This window comes from Coregonus clupeaformis, unplaced genomic scaffold (genome assembly GCF_020615455.1).
Source record: "Coregonus clupeaformis isolate EN_2021a unplaced genomic scaffold, ASM2061545v1 scaf0092, whole genome shotgun sequence".
NCBI lineage: Eukaryota > Metazoa > Chordata > Actinopteri > Salmoniformes > Salmonidae > Coregonus > Coregonus clupeaformis.
This window is the reverse complement of record NW_025533547.1, coordinates 331,030-350,688: the sequence shown is the minus strand read 5'-3', so window position 1 is coordinate 350,688 and position 19,659 is coordinate 331,030. Positions and strand designations below refer to the sequence as shown.

The 19,659-nt window shown below is 45.2% G+C and overlaps 1 protein-coding gene across 1 annotated transcript in view; it reads left to right on the top strand.

The window, feature by feature from the left end:
* The first annotated feature begins 579 nt into the window (after window positions 1–579).
* Window positions 580–19,659, top strand: part of LOC121534206 (UDP-N-acetylglucosamine/UDP-glucose/GDP-mannose transporter) — a 33,606-nt gene continuing 14,526 nt past the window's right edge. Inside the window, exons 1-9 of the mRNA XM_041840769.2 lie at window positions 580–739; window positions 1,207–1,240; window positions 1,338–1,424; window positions 1,683–1,750; window positions 4,118–4,189; window positions 6,473–6,541; window positions 12,079–12,181; window positions 16,149–16,241; window positions 17,766–17,833. Coding sequence (XP_041696703.1) covers window positions 630–739; window positions 1,207–1,240; window positions 1,338–1,424; window positions 1,683–1,750; window positions 4,118–4,189; window positions 6,473–6,541; window positions 12,079–12,181; window positions 16,149–16,241; window positions 17,766–17,833 — 704 coding nt within the window. The 5' untranslated portion in view covers window positions 580–629. The remainder of the gene's footprint in view (window positions 740–1,206; window positions 1,241–1,337; window positions 1,425–1,682; window positions 1,751–4,117; window positions 4,190–6,472; window positions 6,542–12,078; window positions 12,182–16,148; window positions 16,242–17,765; window positions 17,834–19,659) is intronic.

Below are 19,659 nucleotides of genomic sequence, written 5' to 3'. Positions count from 1 at the left end.
TTGTTATTCTGTCTCTCACTGTTCAAATAAACCTACCATTAAAATTATAGACTGATCATTTCTTTGTCAGTGGGCAAAAGTACAAAATCAGCAGGGGATCAAATACTTTTTTCCCTCACTGTATGTTTCAGTAAATTGGATTTTTAGCATTTATAGCAATGGTTATTAATTGTACTGCAGGGATGGAATGTAAGTCGAAGCAAATGGAGGTAGTGGTGGCAGCTGCAGAGAGGTATTTGGGTGGCCGAGACCTGACAGCAGAAGAGTTACAGGGAGTGTTAAGCGGTGATGTCCCATTTCAGGTTGAGGGCATGAGGTAGGAATGAATATATTTAAATAGTGGAGTAGGGTGGTGTTAATTATTAATAATATTTTTGAAGTTGTGAGTGTAGTGTTAGATGGTAGGGTATTTCTTAATTTTATTTTTCAAGCAAAATATAAGGGAGCTGTACTCCAGTCTAGTAGGTGGCGGTAATGCAACAAATTGGATGCCAACCGCCGTTAAACCTCATCGAAGAAGAAGAAGAAGACGTCAATGGGGTGATGTCAGAGTTGGGACGTCCTAAGGATCCCGTTTAGACCTTTCCAGAGAAGGATAGAGGTTGGGAGAGAGGGATGAGTGCTTGGTGATGGCAGACAAATCTCTCACGGTGTTCGTGAAGCTGTTCGCTGCGGTATTTTACGGACTCAGTTCTTTCCTCATCGTCGTGGTAAACAAGAGCATCCTAACAAACTACAGGTGTGTTTGGCTGATTTCTGTTTAGTCTGTTAGCTAGCTCCACACAGCGAGGCTACGTACCGTTTGATTCTGGTCAGGCTATTCATAAACTGTAGCTAGCTAACGGTAAACTCACTTGCTATTTAGATAATATTGCTTGGACAGCTAACGTTATTTAGCTAGTTAATTAACGTCAGCGAGCTACTTTCTACTAACGTTAGATACACATTTAGGCCGTTAGTTATTTCTAGCTAAGTTAACTATCTAGGTAGGTAACTTAGCTACGGGTTTGAGGCTTTGGTGGCTAACGTTAAACTTTAAATAATGAACTTTGATAGTAGCTAGCTGACTACTGTAGCTTCTTGGATGTGTCACCGTTTTGGGACACATTCATATCATGACATTACACGAGATATTTGGCAATTTGCTCAAGCTGTTTTCTTGTCACAGTACGATACATTACGATAACGTTACATTTTTACTTTCAGGTTCCCCTCGTCAATATGTGTCGGCATTGGTCAGGTAAGTGGGATTCCTGTGTGTGTGAGTGAGAGGATTCCTGTGTGTGTGAGTGAGAGAGCTATGTTACTCCAGTATAACTGAGGTGTCTGTGTTGTAGATGCTGGCCACCGTGGTCGTGCTGTGGGTGGGCAAGGCTCTGAGGGTGCTAAGTTTCCCAGACTTCGACCAGAGTATACCTCGCAAGGTGAGTCAGTCAGCTAATAGGTAGGTGTACATGGCTGTCTGTGTCCATCTTTTCTGTGTGTGTCTATCTACCTGTTTGTATCTGTCCTAACTGGTCTATATTGACCCAGAAGTCACTGTGATCTCTCTCTTTGGTCAAAATAAATTAAACAAACTTATAGAATGTCTAAATTCAACCCAGTGTGCCAGTATTACAGACCTTCTCTCCCATGTTACTGTGTAACGTGTTTCTCTGTGTAACGTGTTTCTCTTGTTGCAGACCTTCCCGCTCCCTTTCTTGTACGTAGGGAACCAGATAACTGGACTGTTTGGAACAAAACGGCTAAAGTATGTTATGGTTATCTGTGGTTTTGTGTTGTGGTTATCTGGGGTTACATGAAATGGTTATATGTTATGGTTATCTGGAGTTATGTTATTGTTATCTGGGGTTGTATTGTTATCTGGGGTTGTATGGTTATCTGGGGTTGTATGGTTATCTGGGGTTATATGGGATTGTATGGTTATCTGGGATGGTATGGTTATCTGGGGTTGTATGGTTATCTGGGGTTGTATGGTTATCTGGGGTTATATGGGATTGTATGGTTATCTGGGATTGTATGGTTATCTGGGGTTGTATGGGATTGTATGGTTATCTGGGATGGTATGGTTATCTGGGGTTATATGGGATTGTATGGTTATCTGGGATGGTATGGTTATCTGGGGTTGTATGGTTATCTGGGATTGTTTGGTTATCTGGGGTTGTATGGTTATCTGGGGTTATATGGGATTGTATGGTTATCTGGGATGGTATGGTTATCTGGGGTTGTATGGTTATCTGGGATTGTATGGTTATCTGGGGTTATATGGGATTGTATGGTTATCTGGGATGGTATGGTTATCTGGGATGGTATGGTTATCTGGGGTTGTATGGTTATCTGGGATTGTTTGGTTATCTGGGGTTGTATGGGGTTGTATGGTTATCTGGGGTTATATGGGATTGTATTGTTATCTGGGGTTGTATGGTTATCTGGGATTGTTTGGTTATCTGGGGTTGTATGGTTATCTGGGGTTATATGGGATTGTATGGTTATCTGGGATGGTATGGTTATCTGGGGTTGTATGGTTATCTGGGGTTGTATGGTTATCTGGGATTGTTTGGTTATCTGGGGTTGTATGGTTATCTGGGGTTATATGGGATTGTATGGTTATCTGGGATGGTATGGTTATCTGGGGTTATCTGGGATTGTATGGTTATCTGGGATTGTATGGTTATCTGGGGTTATCTGGGATTGTATGGTTATCTGGGGTTATCTGGGATGGTATGGTTATCTGGGATGGTATGGTTATCTGGGGTTGTATGGTTATCTGGGATTGTTTGGTTATCTGGGGTTGTATGGGATTGTATGGTTATCTGGGATGGTATGGTTATCTGGGGTTGTATGGTTATCTGGGGTTGTATGGTTATCTGGGATTGTTTGGTTATCTGGGGTTGTATGGTTATCTGGGGTTATATGGGATTGTATGGTTATCTGGGATGGTATGGTTATCTGGGATTGTATGGTTATATGGGATGGTATGGTAATATGGGATTGTATGGTTATATGGGGGTATATGTTATGGTTGTCTGGAGTTATATGGTATGGTTATCTGGGATTGTGTGGTTATATGGTATGGTTATCTGGGATCGTATGAAATGGCTATATGTTATGGTTATCTGGGGTTATGGTTATACAGTGAGGGGAAAAAAGTATTTGATCCCCTGCTGATTTTATATGTTTGCCCACTGACAAAGAAATGATCAGTCTATAATTTTAATGGTAGGTTTATTTGAACAGTGAGAGACAGAATAACAACAAAAAAATGTTATAAATTGATTTGCATTTTAATGAGGGAAATAAGTATTTGACCCCCTCTCAATCAGAAAGATTTCTGGCTCCCAGGTGTCTTTTATACAGGTAACGAGCTGAGATTAGGAGCACACTCTTAAAGGGAGTGCTCCTAATCTCAGTTTGTTACCTGTATAAAAGACACCTGTCCACAGAAGCAATCAATCAATCAGATTCCAAACTCTCCACCATGGCCAAGACCAAAGAGCTCTCCAAGGATGTCAGGGACAAGATTGTAGACCTACACAAGGCTGGAATGGGCTACAAGAACATCGCCTGGTGGCCAACTACAAGAAACGTCTGACCTCTGTGATTGCCAACAAGGGTTTTGCCACCAAGTACTAAGTCATGTTTTGCAGAGGGGTCAAATACTTATTTCCCTCATTTTAAAATGCATCATTTCTTTGTCAGTGGGCAAACATACAAAATCAGCAGGGGATCAAATACTTTTTTCCCCTCACTGTATATGGTATGTTTACCTGGGGTTATATGTTATGGTTATCTGGGAGTTCATTTAGCGGGTAGGGGATAGATGGTTTATCTGGCTCTTATGTCTGGTCTGGGTTAGGGTTAAATGATGATATTGTTCTCTCTCCCAGTCTGGTCTGGGTTAGGGTTAAATGATGATATTGTTCTCTCTCCCAGTCTGGTCTGGGTTAGGGTTAAATGATGATATTGTTCTCTCTCCTAGTCTGGTCTGGGTTAGGGTTAAATGATGATATTGTTCTCTCTCCTAGTCTGGTCTGGGTTAGGGTTAAATGATGATATTGTTCTCTCTCCTAGTCTGGTCTGGGTTAGGGTTAAATGACGATATTGTTCTCTCTCCCAGCCTGCCGATGTTCACAGTCCTCAGGAGGTTCTCCATCCTCTTCACCATGATGGCTGAAGTTCTGCTGCTCAAGTATGATTGACTATTTATTATTATTTAAATATACTCATTTTGTTTGAATATTGGAAAACTGTAAGTTCTAAAGCTTTGTTTTATGTCTACCCCCTAAAGGGAGAATCCCTCTGAACTGGTACTATGGGAGTTTCCTGTAGTTATGCATTGATGTCATTGGAGTTAGTGGCAGTTAGGATTCACCTCTAAATTACCCGTCTGTAATAAAATAGCGTCTTCACCAAGTATTCACCCCTAAATTACCCGTCTGTAATAAAATAGCGTCTTCACCAAGTATTCACCCCTAAATTACCCGTCTGTATGTCTGTAATAAAATAGCGTCTTCACCAAGTATTCACCCCTAAATTACCCGTCTGTATGTCAGTAATAAAATAGCGTCTTCACCAAGTATTCACCCCTAAATTACCCGTCTGTATGTCAGTAATAAAATAGCGTCTTCACCAAGTATTCACCCCTAAATTACCCGTCTGTATGTCAGTAATAAAATAGCGTCTTCACCAAGTATTCACCCCTAAATTACCCGTCTGTATGTCAGTAATAAAATAGCGTCTTCACCAAGTATTCACCCCTAAATTACCCGTCTGTATGTCAGTAATAAAATAGCGTCTTCACCAAGTATTCACCCCTAAATTACCCGTCTGTATGTCAGTAATAAAATAGCGTCTTCACCAAGTATTCACCCCTTGACTTGTTCCACATTTTGTTGTTTTACAGCCCTACACACAATACCCCATAATGTCAAAGTGGTATTGTGTTTTTAGACATTTTTACAAATTAATGAAAAATGAAAAGCTGAAATGTCTTAAGTTAATAAGCATTCAACCCCTTTGTTATGGCAAGCCTAAATAAGTTCAGGAGTACAAATGTGCTTAAGTCACATAATAAGTTGCATGGACTCACTCTGTGTTTAACATGATTTTTGAATGACTACCTCATCTCTGTACCCCACACATACAATTATCTGTAAGGTCCCTCAGTCGAGCAGTGAATTTCAAACACAGATTCAACCACTAAGACTAGGGAGGTTTTACAATGCCTCGCAAAGAAGGTCACCTATTGGTGGATAAAACGATTTATCAATACACCCAGTCACTACAAACATACAGGCATCCTTCCTAACTCAGTTGCCGGAGAGGAAGGAAACCGCTCAGGGATTTCACCATGAGGCCAATGGTGACTTTAAAACAGTTACAGAGTTTAATGGCTGTGATAGGAGAAAACTGAGGATGGATCAACAACATTGTAGTTACTCCACAATACTAACCTAAATGACAGAGTGAAAAGAAAGCCTGTACAGAATATAAGTATTCCAAAACATGCATCCTGTCCATAATAAGGCACTAAAGTAAAACTGCAAAAAATGTGGCAAAGGAATTAACTATGTCCTGAATACAAAGCGCTATGTTTGGGGCAAATTCAACATCACTGGTACCACTCTTCATATTTTCAAGCATGGTGGTGGCTGCATCATGTTATGGGTATGCTTGTCATGGCAAGGACAATCGTTTTTTTTAATAAAAAGAAACGGTATAGAGCTAAGCACAGGCAAAATCCTAGAGGAAACCCTGGTTCAGTATTTATTAGGATCCCCAATTAGCTGCAGAGGCAGAGGCTACTCTTCCTGCTGTCCAAACAGGAAACGACAAATAAAATACATAATATACATACATAGCACTACATTTTTAAGGTATCTGTGACCAACCGAAGCATATCTGTATTCCCAGTCATGTGAAATCCATAGCTTAGGGCCTAATTTATTTATTTAAATTGACTGATTTCCTTATGAACTGTAACTCAGTAAAATCTTTGAAATTGTTGTATGTTGCGTTTTTATTTTTGTTCAGTGTAAATTGGCTTAAATCTATGTCGACTAGAAAATGTCTGTCTAGCAATGATCAACAACCAATTTGACAGAGCTTGAAGAATTTTTTAAAGAATAATGTCCAAATATTGTACAATCCAGGTGTGTAAAGCTCTTAGAGACTTACCCAGAAAGACTCACAGCTGTAATCGCTGCCAAAGGTGATTCTAACATGTATTGACTCAGGGGGTTGAATACTGATGTAAATGAGATATATTTCTGTATTTCATTTTCAATACATTTGCGAAACATGTTTTCACATTGTCATTATGGGGTACTGTGTGTAGATGGTTGAGGAAAAAACATAATATTTAATCTCTTTTGAATTCAGGCTGTAACACAACGTGGAATAAATCAAGAGGTATGAATACTGTCTGAAGGCCTGTACTTGGTCTCTAACCTTCTACTCTTTAACCCTTCAGGAAGACATTCTCCAGGCCCGTCCAGCTAACAGTGTTTACGATGATCCTGGGGGCGTTTGTAGCGGCAAGGTACGTTCTACTGCTCCAGGTGTGCAGTCTCTCTGATGTCAACTTTATTAATATGGTATAATATCTTTAGGTCCACTTTATTCATATGTAATATCTTTAGGTCCACTTTATTCATATGTAATATCTTTAGGTCCACTTTATTCATATGTAATATCTTTAGGTCCACTTTATTCATATGTAATATCTTTATGGTATATTTAAGGCGGCCTACAAGAACCCGTTGGATGTCACACCGACTCATTGTTGTGAAAAAGCCAAAATGCAACGCAAATCTGTTTTTGTGGAAATTTAGATTTTGAATACTTTAAACCCTTTACTTTATTGTAATGTACAAATATTGTATGATTATTAAGGAATGTAGTTAATTTACACTATCTCAAACTTCCCTGACTTGAGTCACAGCTGACTTGGCCCATTCAAGATAACGAAATCAAATTGTATTTGTCACATGCTTCGTAGACTAACAGTGAATTTCTTACTTACGGGCCCTTCCCAACAATGCAGAGAGAAATAATAACGAGGTACAAATACTGAGTCCATGTGCAGGGGTACGAGGTAATAACTAGGCTATATACACAGGGTACAAATACTGAGACCATGTGCAGGGGTACTAGGTAATAACTAGGCTATATACACGGGGTACAAATACTGAGTCCATGTGCAGGGGTACTAGGTAATAACTTGGCTATATATATATATACAGGGTACAAATACTGAGTCCATGTGCAGGGGGACATGGACGAAGATGGCGGCCTCGCGACTAGCTCTTAGGAAACTTTGCAGTATTTTGTTTTTTTATGTATTATTTTTTCCATTATTAGCTCAGAAAGTGTTTTGTATCATTACATACAGCCGGGAAAAACTATTGGATATCAGAGCGGCGGTAACTCACCAGCATTACGACCAGGAATACGACTTTCCCGAAGCAGATCCTTTGTTTGCTCTCCCCAGGGCAACTGAACTGATTCCAGCGGCTGACCCAAAACATCGCCGGCGGAGGAGAGGCACTCAGAGCGGCCTGCTGGTTCGACTTAGGAGGCGCGCACACCACCCACCGCTTCCAAATATACTACTCGCTAATGTTCAGTCTTTGGTTAACAAAGTCTCTGAACTCCGGGCAAGGATTTCTTTCCAGAGAGACATCAAGGCCTGTAACATCCTCTATTTCATGGAAACATGGCTCTCTGGGGATATTCTGTCAGAATCGGTCCAGCCAGATGGGTTCTCAGTTCATCGCGCAGACAGGAATAAATATCTCTCCGGGGAGCAGAAGGGCGGAGGTGTGTGTTTCATGATTAACAACTCATGGTGTAATTGTAGTAACATAGAGGAACTCGAGTCCTTCTGTTCACCCGACCTAGAATACCTCACAATCAAATGCCGACCGTATTATCTCCCAAGATAATTCTCTTTGGTTATAGTCACGGCCGTGTATATCCCCCCTCAAGCCGATACCACGACGGCCCTCAAAGAACTTCACTGGACTTTATGCAAACTGGAAACCACATATCCTGAGGCTGCATTTATTGTAGCCGGGGATTTTAACAAAGCAAATTTGAGGACTATGCTGCTGAAGTTCTATCACCATATCGACTGTTGTACTCACGCTGCTAAAATCCTCGATTGCTATTCGAACTTCTGGGATGGTTATAAGGCCCTCACCCGCCCTCCTTTCGGATCACCCGCCCTCCATTTTGCTTATCCCTTCCTATAGGCAGAAACTCAAACAGGAAGTACCCGTGCTAAGGACTATTCAACGCTGGTCTGACTAATCGGAATCCACGCTTCCAAGATTGTTTTGATCACACGGACTGGGATATGTTCCGGGTAGCTTCCGAAAATAATTTAGACATATACACTGAAACGGTGACTGGGTTTATCAGGAAGTGTATAGGTGATGTTGTGCCCACTGTGACTATTAAAACCTACCCTAACCAGAAACCGTGGATAGATGGCAGCATTCGCGCAAATCTGAAAGCGCGAACCACCACATTCAACCATGGCAAGGTGACTGGGAATACGGCAGAATACAAACAGTGTAGCTACTCACTTCGCAAGGCAATTAAACTGGCAAACATCAGTATAGAGACAAAGTGGAGTCGCAATTCAACGGCTCAGACACGAGACGTATGTGGCAGGGTCTACAGACAATCACGGACTACAAAAATAAAACCAGCCACGTCGCCGACACCGACGTCTCGCTTCCAGACAAGCTAAACACCTTCTTCGCCCGCTTTGAGGATAACACAGTGCCACCGACGTGGCCCACTACCAAGGACTGTGGGCTCTCCTTCTCCATGGCCGACATGAGTAAGACATTTAAGCATGTTAACCCCCGCAAGGCTGCCGGCCCAGACAGCATCCCTAGCCGCGTCCTCAGAGCATGCGCAGACCAGCTGGCTGGTGTGTTTACGGACATATTCAATCTCTCTCTATCCCAGTCTGCTGTCCCCACTTGCTTCAAGAGGGCCACCATTGTTCCTGTACCCAAGAAAGCAAACGTAACTGAACTAAATGACTATCGCCCTGTAGCACTCACCTCTGTCATCATGAAGTGCTTTGAGAGACTAGTCAAAGATCATATCACCTCTACCTTACCTCTCACCCTAGACCCACTTCAATTTGTAAATGTAACTTGCTTACCGCCCCAATAGATCCACAGACGATGCAATCGCCATCACACTGCAGAGGAATACCTATGTAAGAATGCTGTTCATTGACTATAGCTAAGCATTCAACACCATAGTACCCTCCAAGCTCATCATTAAGCTCGAGGCCCTGGGTCTAAACCCCGCCCTGTGCAACTGGGTCCTGGACTTCCTGACGGGCCGCCCCCAGGTGGTGAAGGTAGGAAACAACATCTCCACTTCGCTGATCCCCCCCACAAGGGTGCATGCTCAGCCCCCTCCTGTACTCCTTGTTCACTCATGACTGCGTGGCCAAGCACGCCTCCAACTCAATCATCAAGTTTGCAAACGACACAACAGTAGTAGGCTTGATTACCAACAATGACGAGACCGCCTACAGGGAGGAGGTGAGGGCTCTGGGAGTGTGGTGCCAGGAAAATAACCTCTCACTCAACGTCAACAAAACAAAGGAGATGATCGTGGACTTCAGGAAACAGCAGAGGGTGCACCCCCCTATCCACATCGACGGGACTGCAGTGGAGAAGGTGGAAAGCTTCAAGTTCCTTGGCATACACATCACCGACAAACTGAAATGGTCCACCCACGCAGACAGTGTGGTGAAGAAGGCGCAACAGAGTATCAAATCAAAGTTTATTTGTCACATACACGTGTTTAGCAGATGTTATAGCGGGTGTAGCAAAATGCTTGTGCTTCTAGCTCCGACAGTGCAGTAATATCTAACAAGTAATATCTAACAATTTCACAACATATACCCAATACACACAAAACTAGTCAGCTTTATTCATATGGTATATACAGTGGGTAAAAAAAGTATTTAGTCAGCCACCAATTGTGCAAGTTCTCCCACTTAAAAAGATGAGAGAGGCCTGTAATTTTCATCATAGGTACACGTCAACTATGACAGACAAAATGAGGAAAGAAAATCCAGAAAATCACATTGTAGGATTTTTAATGAAATTATATGCAAATTATGGTGGAAAATAAGTATTTGGTCACCTACAAACAAGCAAGATTTCTGGCTCTCACAGACCTGTAACTTCTTCTTTAAGAGGCTCCTCTGTCCTCCACTCGTTACCTGTATTAATTGCACCTGTTTGAACTTGGTATCAGTATAAAAGACACCTGTCCACAACCTCAAACAGTCACACTCCAAACTCCACTATGGCCAAGACCAAAGAGCTGTCAAAGGACACCAGAAACAAAATTGTAGACCTGCACCAGGCTGGGAAGACTGAATCTGCAATAGGTAAGCAGCATGGTTTGAAGAAATCAACTGTGGGAGCAAGTATTAGGAAATGGAAGATATACAAGACCACTGATAATCTCCCTCGATCTGAGGCTCCACGCAAGATCTCACCCCGTGGGGTCAAAATGATCACAAGAACGGTGAGCAAAAATCCCAGAACCACATGGGGGGACCTAGTGAATGACCTGCAGAGAGCTGGGACCAAAGTAACAAAGCCTACCATCAGTAACACACTACACCACCAGGGACTCAAATCCTGCAGTGCCAGACGTGTCCCCCTGCTTAAGCCAGTACATGTCCAGGCCCGTCTGTAGTTTGCTAGAGTGCATTTGGATGATCCTGAAGAGGATTGGGAAAATGTCATATGGTCAGATGAAACCAAAATATAACTTTTTGGTAAAAACTCAACTCGTCGTGTTTGGAGGACAAAGAATGCTGAGTTGCATCCAAAGAACACCATACCTGCTGTGAAGCATGGGGGTGGAAACATCATGCTTTGGGGCTGTTTTTCTGCAAAGGGACCAGGACGACTGATCCGTGTAAAGAAAAGAATGAATGGGGCCATGTATCGTGAGATTTTGAGTGAAAACCTCCTTCCATCAGCAAGGGCATTGAAGATGAAACGTGGCTGGGTCTTTCAGCATGACAATGATCCCAAACACACCGCCCGGGCAACGAAGGAGTGGCTTCGTAAGAAGCATTTCAAGGTCCTGGAGTGGCCTAGCCAGTCTCCAGATCTCAACCCCATAGAAAATCTTTGGAGGGAGTTGAAAGTCCGTGTTGCCCAGCGACAGCCCCAAAACATCACTGCTCTAGAGGAGATCTGCATGGAGGAATGGGCCAAAATACCAGCAAGTGTGTGAACCTTGTGGGGACTTACAGAAAAGGTTTGACCTGTGTCATTGCCAACAAAGGGTATATAACAAAGTATTGAGAAACTTTTGTTATTGACCAAATACTTATTTTCCACTATAATTTGCAAATAAATTCATAAAAAATCCTACAATGTGATTTTCTGGATTTCTTTTCTTCTCATTTTGTCTGTCATAGTTGACGTGTACCTATGATGAAAATTACAGGCCTCTCATCTTTTTAAGTGGGAGAACTTGCACAATTGGTGGCTGACTAAATACTTTTTTTCCCCACTGTAATATTTAGGTCAGCTTTATTCATATGGTATATTATTATTAGGTCAGCTTTATTCCTGGTGCACAGAGAAGGGTTAGGATCCACACCACCATTGTATCTCCATGTATTTTCCTGTGTTGTGTCCTGTTTCTGTCCTACACCGAGAACCACATTGGAAATAAGTGTTTACGCTTTCACGTGTCATCCTCTGGGTTTCTTGTATTTTAAAAACTGTTTTAAACTGTACAAATTGTTTTACCTAAAAATCAATCAATTCATAAAGTGGTTAAATGACCTCTTTGAGTTGGAGGAGTCATGCCCTCTCTAGAATGTTAACATCTTTACAGCCGTGTGATATAACAGTGGGGTAGCGGAGTCTCTGCCCCCAGCTAAATACGTTTCAACATGTTCACCCTCCTTTTGTTTCTGACCTGTCTCTGCTCTCTACTGCACTGACCTGCTGTGTGTGTGTGTGTGTGTGTGTGTGTGTGTGTGTGTGTGTGTTCTCTCTCCAGTGCTGACCTGTCTTTCGACCTCCAAGGCTATGTGTTTATTCTGCTAAATGATGTTCTGACTGCAGCTAACGGAGCCTACGTCAAGCAGAAGCTAGACTCGAAGGTATGTAGCAGCTAGCTGGACTAATATATGTAGCAGCTAGCTGGGCTAATATATGTAGCAGCTAGCTGGACTAATATATGTAGCAGCTAGCTGGACTAATATATGTAGCAGCTAGCTGGGCTAATATATGTAGCAGCTAGCTGGACTAATATATGTAGCAGCTAGCTGGACTAATATATGTAGCAGCTAGCTGGACTAATATATGTAGCAGCTAGCTGGACTAATATATGTAGCAGCTAGCTGGGCTAATATATGTAGCAGCTAGCTGGACTAATATATGTAGCAGCTAGCTGGGCTAATATATGTAGCAGCTAGCTGGGCTAATATATGTAGCAGCTAGCTGGACTAATATATGTAGCAGCTAGCTGGGCTAATATATGTAGCAGCTAGCTGGACTAATATATGTAGCAGCTAGCTGGACTAATATATGTAGCAGCTAGCTGGGCTAATATATGTACCAGCTAGCTGGGCTAATATATGTAGCACCTAGCTGGACTAATATATGTAGCAGCTAGCTGGGCTAATATATGTAGCAGCTAGCTGGACTAATATATGTAGCAGCTAGCTGGGCTAATATATGTAGCAGCTAGCTGGACTAATATATGTAGCAGCTAGCTGGACTAATATATGTAGCAGCTAGCTGGACTAATATATGTACCAGCTAGCTGGGCTAATATATGTACCAGCTAGCTGGGCTAATATATGTAGCACCTAGCTGGACTAATATATGTAGCATCTAGCTGGGCTAATATATGTAGCAGCTAGCTGGACTAATATATGTAGCAGCTAGCTGGGCTAATATATGTAGCACCTAGCTGGGCTAATATATGTAGCACCTAGATGGGCTAATATATGTAGCACCTAGCTGGGCTAATATATGTAGCACCTAGCTGGGCTAATATATGTAGCACCTAGCTGGGCTAATATATGTAGCAGCTAGCTGGGCTAATATATGTAGCACCTAGCTGGGTTAATATATGTAGGATCTAGCTGGGCTAATATATGTAGCAGCTAGCTGGGCTAATATATGTAGCAGCTAGCTGGGCTAATATATGTAGCAGCTAGCTGGGATAATATATGTAGCAGCTAGCTGGGATAATATATGTAGCAGCTAGCTGGGCTAATATATGTAGCAGCTAGCTGGGCTAATATATGTAGCAGCTAGCTGGGCTAATATATGTAGCTGCTAGCTGGACTAATATATGTAGCTGCTAGCTGGACTAATATATGTAGCTGCTAGCTGGACTAATATATGTAGCAGCTAGCTGGGCTAATATATGTAGCAGCTAGCTGGACTAATATACAGTGCATTCGGAAAGTATTCAGACCCCTTTTTCCACATTTTATGTTACAGCCTTATTCTAAAATGGATTAAAGAAAAAACACACAACACCCCATAATGACAATGCGAAAACAGGTTTTTAGAAATTTTTGCAAAAGCCAGGCCTAATTGCCCAACATCAGTGCCCGACCTCACTAATGGTCTTGTGGCTGAATGGAAGCAAGTCACCGCAGCAATGTTCCAACATCTAGTGGAAAGCCTTCCCAGAAGAGTGGAGGCTGTTATAGCAGCAAAGGGGGGACCAACTCCATATTAATGCCCATGATTTTGGAATGAGATGTTCAATGAGCAGGTGTCCACATACTTGAGGTCATGTAGTGTATTTTGAGATAATGGAATGCAAGCTATCCTTCACATGTTATTGCTGGATACCAGTTAGTTTAGTTCATCCGCTAATCAGACAAAATAACTTGTATGAAGGTTTAACTCTAACTTATCAAGGCTTGTACTCCAGTATACAGTGAGGGAAAAAAGTATTTGATCCCCTGCTGATTTTGTACTTTTGCCCACTGACAAAGAAATTATCAGTCTATAATTTTAATGGTAGGTTTATTTGAACAGTGAGAGACAGAATAACAACAAAAAAATCCATAAAAACGCACGTCAAAAATGTTATAAATTGATTTGCATTTTAATGAGGGAAATAAGTATTTGACCCCCTCTCAATCAGAAAGATTTCTGGCTCCCAGGTGTCTTTTATACAGGTAACGAGCTGAGATTAGAAGCACACTCTTAAAGGGAGTGCTCCTAATCTCAGCTTGTTACCTGTATAAAAGACACCTGTCCACAGAAGCAATCAATCAATCAGATTCCAAACTCTCCACCATGGCCAAGACCAAAGAGCTCTCCAAGGATGTCAGGGACAAGATTGTAGACCTACACAAGGCTGGAATGGGCTACAAGACCATCGCCAAGCAGCTTGGTGAGAAGGTGACAACAGTTGGTGCGATTATTCGCAAATGGAAGAAACACAAAAGAACTGTCAATCTCCCTCGGCCTGGGGCTCCATGCAAGATCTCACCTCGTGGAGTTGCAAAGATCATGAGAACGGTGAGGAATCAGCCCAGAACTACACGGGAGAATCTTGTCAATGATCTCAAGGCAGCTGGGACCATAGTCACCAAGAAAACAATTGGTAACACACTACGCCGTGAAGGACTAAAATCCTGCAGCGCCCGCAAGGTCCCCCTGCTCAAGAAAGCACATATACAGGGCCGTCTGAAGTTTGCCAATGAACATCTGAATGATTCAGAGGAGAACTGGGTGAAAGTGTTGTGGTCAGATGAGACCAAGATGGAGCTCTTTGGCATCAACTCAACTCGCCGTGTTTGGAGGAGGAGGAATGCTGCCTATGACCCCAAGAACACCATCCCCACCGTCAAACATGGAGGTGGAAACATTTTGCTTTGGGGGTGTTTTTCTGCTCAGGGGACAGGACAACTTCACCGCATCAAAGGGACGATGGACGGGGCCATGTACCGTCAAATCTTGGGTGAGAACCTCCTTCCCTCAGCCAGGGCATTGAAAATGGGTCGTGGATGGGTATTCCAGCATGACAATGACCCAAAACACACGGCCAAGGCAACAAAGGAGTGGCTCAAGAAGAAGCACATTAAGGTCCTGGAGTGGCCTAGCCAGTCTCCAGACCTTAATCACATAGCAAATCTGTGGAGGGAGCTGAAGGTTCGAGTTGCCAAACGTCAGCCTCGAAACCTTAATGACTTGGAGAAGATCTGCAAAGAGGAGTGGAACAAAATCCCTCCTGAGATGTGTGCAAACCTGGTGGCCATCTACAAGAAACGTCTGACCTCTGTGATTGCCAACAAGGGTTTTGCCACCAAGTACTAAGTCATGTTTTGCAGAGGGGTCAAATACTTAATTCCCTCATTAAAATGCAAATCAATTGATAACATTTTTGACATGTGTTTTTCTGGATTTTTTTGTTGTTATTCTGTCTCTCACTGTTCAAATAAACCTACCATTAAAATTATAGACTGATCATTTCTTTGTCAGTGGGCAAACATACAAAATCAGCAGGGGATCAAATACTTGTTTCCCCTCACTGTAGCACAGGAAGGCAGAGATATGTTTAGAAAGTGACCCAGTGTCACCCTCGGTGACTTCTGAATGAGAGTTAATTTTGGGAGTTGGCATGAGGTTGGCTATGTCATATTACACTGCCTGCTAGCGTTCTAATTCACTTTACGCTACTGCTTTGTTTCATGATCTCTCATCCCCACTGCTACATTACCACTATTCTACTACTGCCAAAGTCATTTTGACATACTGTTCCTTAGACTACTGATAACCCTACCAGCATAGACACTGAGGTACTATTCTACCACCATATATGGAGTTGGCATGCCGTCCCAACAACCCCAACGAGTGTGAGCGTGTTGTAGAGCAGTGAGCTGGTGACATCTGTATGCTGACTGGAGAGGAATGCACCATCATGAATAACCCTCTCTGTTCTCTTCTCTCCCTCTCTTTCCTGCCCCTCCCCTCTTTCCTGCCCCTCCCCTCTTTCCTGCCCCTCCCCTCTCTCCTGCCCCTCCCCTCTCTCCTGCCCCTCCCCTCTCTCCCGCCCCTCCCCTCTCTCCTGCCCCTCCCCTCTCTCCCGTCCAGGAGCTGGGGAAGTATGGCTTGCTGTATTATAATGCGTTGTTTATGATCTTTCCAACTATGCTGCTAGCTCAACTCACTGGAGACGTGCAGAGGGTAAGATCTGTCTGTCTACCTGTCTGTGTGGCAGCAGTCTCTCAATGTGCTGAAGTCATGGAGAAAGAGCGAGAGACAGAGAGACCCTGGCAGCTTCCCGCGAGAGGGGGAGAGAGGGAGGGGAGAGGGGGAGAGAGGGAGGGGGGAGCGAGAGAGAGGGAGGGGGGAGCGAGAGAGAGGGAGGGAGGGGGGGAAGCGAGGGAGGGGGAGGGAGGGGGATTGAGAGAGGGAGGGAGGGGGAGGGAGATGGGGAGCGAGAGAGGGAGGGAGGGGGAGCGAGATGGGGAGAGAGAGAGCGCATGAGACAGAGGGGGAGAGAGAGAGCGCATGGGAGAGAGAGAGCGCGTGAGACAGAGGGGGAGCGAGAGAGCGCGTGAGACAGAGGGGGAGCGAGAGAGCGCGTGAGACAGAGGGGGAGCGAGAGAGAGCATGAGAGAGGGGGAGAGAGAGAGCGCGTGAGACAGAGGGGGAGCGAGAGAGAGCATGAGACAGAGGGGGAGCGAGAGAGAGCATGAGACAGAGGGGGAGCGAGAGAGCGCGTGAGACAGAGGGGGGAGCGAGAGAGAGACAGGGGGAGCGAGAGAGAGACAGAGGGGGAGCGAGAGAGCGCATGAGACAGAGGGGGAGCGAGAGAGCGCGTGAGACAGAGGGGGAGCGAGAGAGAGACGGGGGAGCGAGAGAGAGACAGAGGGGGAGCGAGAGAGCGCATGAGGCAGAGGGGGAGCGAGAGAGCGCGTGAGACAGAGGGGGAGCGAGAGAGAGCATGAGACAGAGGGGGAGCGAGAGAGAGCGTGAGAGAGATCATGGGACGGGGGGTGAGAGAGCGCATGAGACAGGGGGGGAGCGAGAGAGATCATGGGACGGGGGGAGCGAGAGAGAGCATGAGACGGAGGGGGAGCGAGAGAGAGCATGAGACGGAGGGGGAGCGAGAGAGAGACAGAGGGGGAGCGAGAGAGAGACAGAGGGGGAGCGAGAGAGAGACAGAGGGGGAGAGAGACAGAGGGGGAGCGAGAGAGAGACAGAGGGGGGAGCGAGAGAGAGACAGAGGGGGAGAGAGACAGAGGGGGAGAGAGACAGAGGGGGAGCGAGAGAGAGACAGAGGGGGAGCGAGAGAGAGACAGAGGGGGAGCGAGAGAGAGACAGAGGGGGAGAGAGACAGAGGGGGAGCGAGAGAGAGACAGAGGGGGAGCGAGAGAGAGACAGAGGGGGAGAGAGACAGAGGGGGAGAGAGACAGAGGGGGGAGCGAGAGAGAGACAGAGGGGGGAGCGAGAGAGAGACAGAGGGGGAGAGAGACAGAGGGGGAGAGAGACAGAGGGGGAGCGAGAGAGAGCGAGAGGGGGAGAGTGTCAGAGAGAGACGGCCGAGACAGAGAGCGAGAAAGAGAGAGATAAAGACAGACAGACCTGGTTTTCCAAACTCAGGAAGTGAAGAGGCCAGCAGCCAGTAACACATAAAGCTGCCATTATGTTGTTAGCTACTAAGTACACTTTCTCTGCTGTCTTAATGATGGTGTGTCTCTGCAGGCGGTGGAATATGACGGCTGGTCAGACATCCTGTTTCTCAGCCAGTTCATCCTATCCTGTATCATGGGGTGAGATCCTGACCCTTAACCCCTATCTGTTCTCTGCCCCTCTTCCACCGGTTCTCTACCCCCCTTCCACCGGTTCTCTACCCCCCTTCCACCGGTTCTCTACCCCCCTTCCACCGGTTCTCTACCCCCCTTCCACCGGTTCTCTACCCCCCTTCCACCGGTTCTCTACCCCCCTTCCACCGGTTCTCTGCCCCTCTTCCACCGGTTCTCTGCCCCTCTTCCACCGGTTCTCTGCCCCTCTTCCACCGGTTCTCTACCCCTCTTCCACCGGTTCTCTACTCCACTTCCATTTGTTCTCTACCCCTCTTCCACCGGTTCTCTACCCCTCTTCCATCGGTTCTCTACCCCTCTTCCACCGGTTCTCTACTCCACTTCTTATCAGTTCTCTACTCCTCTTCCAATGGTTCTCTTCCCCTCTTCTCCCGGTTCTCTACTCCTCTTCTCTCGGTTCTCTACCCCTCTTCCATCGGTTCTCTGCCCCTCTTCCACCGGTTCTCTGCCCCACTTCCATCGGTTCTCTACTCTTCTAGCTGTTCTCTACCCCTCTTCTCTCGGTTCTCTACCCCTCTTCCATCGGTTCTCTACTCCACTTCCATCGGTTCTCTACCCCTCTTCCATCTGTTCTCTACTCCACTTCCATCGGTTCTCTACCCCACTTCCATCTGCATCTCTACTCCACTTCCATCTGCATCTCTACTCCTCTTCCATCTGCATCTCTACTCCTCTTCCATCTGCATCTCTACTCCTCTTCCATCTGCATCTCTACTCCACTTGCATCGGTTCTCTACCCCACTTCTATCAGTTCTCCACCCCTCTTCCCTCGGTTCTCTACTCCTCTTGGTTCTCCACCCCTCTTCCCTCGGTTCTCTACTCCTCTTGGTTCTCTACCCCTCTTCTCTCGGTTCTCTACCCCTCTTCCATCGGTTCTCTACCCCTCTTCCACCGGTTCTCTACCCCTCTTCCACCGGTTCTCTACCCCTCTTCCACCGGTTCTCTACCCCTCTTCCATCGGTTCTCTACCCCTCTTCCACCGGTTCTCTACTCCACTTCTTATCAGTTCTCTACTCCTCTTCCAATGGTTCTCTTCCCCTCTTCTCCCGGTTCTCTACTCCTCTTCTCTCGGTTCTCTACCCCTCTTCCATCGGTTCTCTACCCCTCTTCCATCGGTTCTCTACCCCTCTTCTCTCGGTTCTCTACTCCTCTTGGTTCTCCACCCCTCTTCCCTCGGTTCTCTACTCCTCTTGGTTCTCTACCCCTCTTCTCTCGGTTCTCTACTCCTCTTCCATAGGTTCTCTACCCCTCTTCCATCGGTTCTCTGCTCCCCTTCCATCGGATCTCTGCTCCCCTTCCATCTGTTCTCTGCTCCCCTTCCATCTGTTCTCTACTCCTCTTCCATCTGCATCTCTACTCCTCTTCCATCTGCATCTCTACTCCACTTCCATCTGCATCTCTACTCCTCTTCCATCTGCATCTCTACTCCACTTCCATCTGCATCTCTACTCCACTTCCATCTGCATCTCTACTCCACTTCCATCTGCATCTCTACTCCTCTTCCATCTGCATCTCTACTCCTCTTCCATCTGCATCTCTACTCCACTTCCATCTGCATCTCTACTCCTCTTCCATCTGCATCTCTACTCCACTTCCATCTGCATCTCTACTCCACTTCCATCTGCATCTCTACTCCACTGCCATCTGTTCTCTACTCCTCTTCCATCTGCATCTCTACTCCTCTTCCATCTGCATCTCTACTCCACTTCCATCTGCATCTCTACTCCTCTTCCACCGGTTCTCTACTCCATTTCCATTTGTTCTCTACCCCTCTT